The sequence below is a fragment of the Halyomorpha halys genome, unplaced genomic scaffold, assembly GCF_000696795.3.
Source record: "Halyomorpha halys isolate HHAL.00 unplaced genomic scaffold, Hhal_1.1 Scaffold65.1, whole genome shotgun sequence".
Classification (NCBI taxonomy): domain Eukaryota; kingdom Metazoa; phylum Arthropoda; class Insecta; order Hemiptera; family Pentatomidae; genus Halyomorpha; species Halyomorpha halys.
The window spans coordinates 10902-16997 of record NW_027109066.1 but is presented as its reverse complement, the minus strand read 5'-3'; the positions used below and the strand labels follow the sequence as shown (position 1 = coordinate 16997).

General features: G+C 31.9%; 1 protein-coding gene across 1 annotated transcript in view; it reads left to right on the top strand.

Moving 5' to 3' along the window:
- The window catches only part of LOC106692661 (zinc finger protein 431), a 30446-nt gene that overhangs the window by 20510 nt on the left and 3840 nt on the right, over positions 1-6096 (top strand). The window contains exons 4-6 of the mRNA XM_067047290.1: positions 1492-1542; positions 4540-4605; positions 5304-6077. Coding sequence (XP_066903391.1) covers positions 1492-1542; positions 4540-4605; positions 5304-6077 — 891 coding nt within the window. The remainder of the gene's footprint in view (positions 1-1491; positions 1543-4539; positions 4606-5303; positions 6078-6096) is intronic.

Genomic DNA, 6096 nt, shown 5'->3' with positions numbered 1-6096 from the left:
CTATCATAACTTATATATATATATATATATAATACGGATTTATATGATTAAGATAATATAATATATAATACATTTATACAATTTTTCTTGTATTGCCTTACGGCACCCTATATATATACATATTGCCTGCTGGATCAGCTGATATAGCCCTGTCACCTCCAAGATTTTCATCTCTTCCCTGATGCTTCATCAGTCTCTCCACTGTCTGACCTGATTCTACCCGGTACACTGTAAAACTGGAATCACGTGCGTAGGGCTCTTAACACCGCTTCTGCTGAACTCTCTTTCACTGGGTACGCCATAGCTAGTTTGCTGAATACGTCTATCACTGTGACCCACTGTATCCCTTCCATGTAAACAATTCCGCTGGAAGATCACTAAGTGGGCGTCTCCTCCTGTATCGCTTGAGGTGGGTGCCGGTCGTATTTGGTGCTTAGGAATACTTCACAACTATTTGATTTGTCCGGCCTTCAATGCATCCATAGTGCTCTACAGATTTGGTCCTTCCCGAGACTAGGCTGAGACGTATAGGCACAATATTACTGCAGCCGTAATTTTCATGCTCCATCTCCAGTACTCCCGAGGTTCTGGTTTTCCATATAATTTGGCGATGTTTATCATTAATGATTGCATCACTTTTCCTCCATCTTGGTTGGTCTTTCCACAGTTGGTCTTCATCTATGGAGGTCTCCCCTTTGTTTCCGATTCTTGTGTGCCTGTTTGTTCTTCCGGGGTCCACTCTCTCAAAAACTGTCTAGCATGTCCAGATGCTTCTTCCTGATTATGAAAATTAATTAATAATAAAATTATAAATGAAAATTTATTTAAGTTTTGACAAAATCAAATCTTTATCATCTTCTGTAGAGAAAAATGTAATAATATAATTTTTCAACCCATGTAATTTTTGTTCCTTTTTGTTTTAAGTATCTAAATTCTGAAGAAAAATAAATGTTAATGACCCTCAATGAGTAGATGCATTTATGAAATAAACAAGGAAGTAAGATTAGAAATAATTATTTCACAAACTGTCATTGATCTGAACTTGCTCCTTTGTGAACAGCATATCTCTAATCATTTGGTGTAACTTCATGAAAAGTTATCACTACTTTGTTGTAAGTTGGATTTTAACTGCTAAAAACATTTCTTAGTCATATTTAGAGTATGTTATGTCTTTTATTATTTTTCATTTATGTTATCAAAACATTTTACTATTCTTTGTGGGAGTGGTCATCTCTTTACCCAAAAATGTGTCTTCTAAACATAGCTGATCCAATGAAATATTTGAACCAACAATTTGCATTTAGTCCAATAACACTTTGTTTATTATTTTAAAAGAAATTACCTATTTTAATACAATAACTAGAAAGGTTTTGGAAAATTTGTTGGAATTAATAAATTACATTTTAATTTAGCCAGACTTAAGTTCCTAACTGTACACTATTTAAAGGTGTCTTAGATACAGCTCATGGTTTATTTTATTCATTTTTTCAGATATAAACAATTTTGACATCGGACAAATGGCTGATGAAACCGATCCTTCATGTGAGTCTTTTAGAATTATTTTGAATCTTACTAAGTTTCAAAGTTACTAAGTTCAATTATTAAGATGGAATTATGAGGAAACCTAGTTTCTTCCTATCAGATACTGACTAGATAAAATTTAAACAACTTCCAACTTTACCTGATTTTCTTCCGAGCACCACACTTATTTTACTGGCCTAATAATGACCAGGTCCATGTTATATTATTGTTTCTCATTAAAACAACTTCATTAACGTTTTCCTATCCTATATATTTTACTCAATGGACACTTAACACAGTTTATCAGGAAGCTCTGAGGTAAAGCTATGCCTAAGAAACGATAGCTTATGGCTTTTAATGTTTAAACTAGTTATGCTATGGTTAATACATTATTTATTAATTCTTAAGGTCACAATATTTAAATTAATATTATTTACTAAACTTTATTTAAGTATTTTGGTGAAAAATCAATTGTAGTTTTAGTGTTCTTGAATAAAATACAATTTTGGTGGTCTGCTGATGTAGCAAATTTGGATTTTCAATATCATTCCAAACCCTAACAAGAAGAACTACTTGTCCCAGATGAAGGTGAGAAAAATTTACCTTTTTTAAACAAGCCCAGATTTGATGCTGTAAAAACCTGCTGATTGTGTCATCATATAATATACAACTAAAAAATGTTAAATATGTGACAAAAATATGTCCAAATATCCAATAAGGTAGAAAAAATTTTGGATTAATTATACTATCAATGTATATGCCTAAGAAAAGTTCCGAATTAAGAAATAAATCGCAGGATCGATCAAAAATTAAACAAAAATGGCTTTATATGTTTCATAATTTGAATCACCTTTTTAAAAATTATAAGAATGTATACCGATGAAGGATAAATAATTGGTAATACTAGATTGACGAAGGCAATCTTAATAGGCTCCAATCATCTCCTTAAAACTGTTCCTAATATTTCAACTCTGTTCTTACATGATAGTCCCATCAAATTTTACCCCACCATCAAAAACCTGTGAATAACCTTTGATCAAACACTTTGCTGGAAAAACCATGTATTCAATATCTCCTGCCGTACCTTTTCAACTTTAAAATTTTTAAATTACCTCTGCCACCTATTTCCATTTGAAACTCGTAGGCTCCTGGTCACTTCTCTAATATTTCCCCACTTTGACTATTGCTGTACAGTATATGGGGGCATCTCTGGGGATCGAGGCGAAATTAAAACGTTTGATTAATTGGTGTGTACAATACATCTTTGGAATCCCAAGGGACGCCTCTGTTTCCTGTTTTTATGCAGAGTTGAAGTGGCTTTATCCTTCCTACCATCGTAAGTATTTTCTGGCATCCTTCATCTTCCAAGTCGTCCAATCCTGCCGTCCATCATACATCTACGAGCTCCTTCAATTCAAATCCTCCATCATTCATGCAATACCCGTTCATGGTCTTCAGATTTATACACATGGGCCCACCAAACCGCTGCTTTCGATAGATCATTCATTATCCAAGCCTCATTCTTATGGAACTCCATCCCTTCCAACATCCGTCGCTCCAATACCCTACCTACTTTTAAATCCCGCCTATTCAATCATTTCCTATCCATTCAGACCCCATAAAATTGTAAATTAATGTAATTGTAAATATGTATGTAAACTATTATATCATTCTTAATGATTTTTAAATCGTTTTCTTTTCTCTTTTTTATTTATTCATTTTTTTTTTTTTTATTGTTCTACTGATTATTATATATTTTTCTAAAGGGACTCGTCCCAGAATAAATAAAGTATTATTATTATTATCCGATTGTTCTCGCTATTGCGGGTTGAATGTCTGAGTTGGGGGACCTAGAAGTCCAACCACCTTCAGATTTTGTTTATTTTTTTTTTTTTCAAATATTTAAATATTATCGCACTATATGTGCAGTGTCTAAGAGAACTGACTGTTGAGCCTCTCTCAGCACATCTGTAGGCACCCCCAGACCATTCACCCTGCCACTGTTGATTTTGGTATGAGACCATTCGTTGATATTATGAATTGAGTAGTGGTAACACCTTCCAATTTATATATTTCTTTTAATTCTATCGCCAATTCCTGGTATTTCCTCAGTTTCTCTCCCATAGCGGAGCTTATATTATTATCGTTGGGGATCCCAGCATCAATAAGTTCCACTTTTTTATTTCTTAGGTCTATAAGAAGGATGTCTGGCTTATTATTATTATTATTATTACTAATAAAATTATTATTTTTATTTGTTATGATATTTTAATTTTGTTCATGTTAATTTGTAAATTTTCTTATTTTGAAAGATTATTGGTTTACGGTAAATAATTTATTGTAGTAAGATGATCCATATGGCAACCAAGAAAAATGCAAAAATAGCAGAAAACCTATTTATTAAAATATAAAAAGCTTATTGAAATTTTTTATTTTTTAAACAATAAAAAATATTGCCACTTTTAAAGGAAGTTTGCAAAAAACTAAATTCCATTTGGATGTTAGTGTTATTTCATCGATTTTATTGTTTCTTTTTCATTAATAATGAATCGATGATTGTAATCTGGAAGTTCATCTCCAATGTTTTGTTATAATTTTTATTTATTTTTTGTTTTACTTCATTGAAATCATCCAAATATCCAATTATTTTCATTTATCTCCAAATATGCAAAATAAAATTTTGTTAGTTTCTCCTGAGTTAAAAGCTTCTGACCATTAAATGCTCAATAAAAGTGCCTCAGAATGCACTTTTTAGCAACCTAATTTTCTAACATCTTAAGGAGATGATGCTGGTTTGGAAGTGGGGACAGGTTGTACATTGTTCAATTTCTGGCTAACTGGTAAGCAGAACTCATCAGATTAGAAACCACTGGGATAAAGAAATATAGAAGAGCAATATATTAATATTTTATTTCATTTCTTTTAAGAAAGTTTGGATGTTCTTATTAAATTTGTTATATTTGTAATAAGATGTTTTCTATTCCTTACTATAAATATTATTTTATTTCTTATTAGCAGGTGGACTTACTGATGTAAAAGAAGAAATATTTGTGAAACAAGAAGAACTGCTTATCCCAGATGAAGGTGAGGACCATTTATCTAATTAACTGTTGAGTAACCGCAATACTGATGCACAAATAACCTTAACGTAGAATGACATCTATAACATACCGTATGGTTTCCTTTATATTGGCCTTTTTGGGCCTTTTCCCATCTTTTCTAGATGTATTCGTTTGAAGAATTAACATAGACATTTGTAATATAAGTTGTAACACAAAATAGTATAGTTCATTCAAAAGTGAAGAATTTTTTTTTTAATCTATTAATATAAGCGAATGATTATCCAAAGTCATGTAATTTATCTACCTCATTACTGTTTATTAATTAATTCTCCTTATTGATACATTTTCCCATTCAATCAGAAACTTCTTTATCCCTTCCCCATTAGAAGAAGAAAAATGTTCAGATGTGATGTTATTAGTAAAACCCTGAATCACTGATAAGTGATAGCAATATTAATTAGGCAGCATCAGTTGTTCTCTGTTAATGTGAACAGAATCTTTGAATGTTATTGTTGCAATTGATCATACTTTGTTCTAAATTCACATGATAATACTAGTATGACTTTGAACTCTAGAAATGATGCTTTAAAATAAAATTATCGATTATATTTATTATTACTTATCAAAAATTTTCAACTAATGAATATGTTTTATTAATTAATTGGATAACTGCTCAATACCTTTATTTTATTTTTTAATATAGAAATTTATTGCTTATAGGTACCAAGGATAGTTATCATAGAGGAGAGAAATCCCACCAATGTCCTCATTGTGATTATAAATCAACAGTGTCTGGCTGTATGAAAAGGCATATAATGGCCCGTCACACAGGTGAGAAGCCCCATGAATGTCCTCACTGTGATTATAAATCAGTAGTATCTGCCAGTATGAAAAAACATATAATGGCCCGTCACACTGGTGAGAAGCCCCATCATTGTCCTCACTGTGATTATAGATCAGTAGTATCTAGCAATATTAAAAGTCATATAATGGCTCGTCATACAGGAGAAAAGTCACATCAATGTCCTCACTGTGATTATAAATCAGTAAAATCTCGAAGTATGAAAAGTCATATAATGGCCCATCATATGGGTGAGAAGCCTCATAAATGTCCTCATTGTGATTATAAATCAGTATCATCAGGCTGTATAAAAATTCATATAATGGCTCGTCATACCGGAGAAAAGTCACATCAATGTCCTCACTGTGATTATAAATCAGTAGAATCTGGCAGTATGAAAAGTCATATAATGTATCGTCATACAGGAGAAAAGTTACATCAATGTCCTCACTGTGATTATAAATCAGTAATATCTAGCAGTATGAAAAGTCATATAATGGCTCGTCATACAGGAGAAAAGACACATCATTGTCCTCACTGTGATTATAACTCAGTAGTATCTTGCAATATGAAGAGACATATAATGGCTCGTCATACAGGAGAAAAGTCACATCAATGTCCTCACTGTGATTATAAATCAATAGAATCTAGAAGTATGAAAAATCATATAAT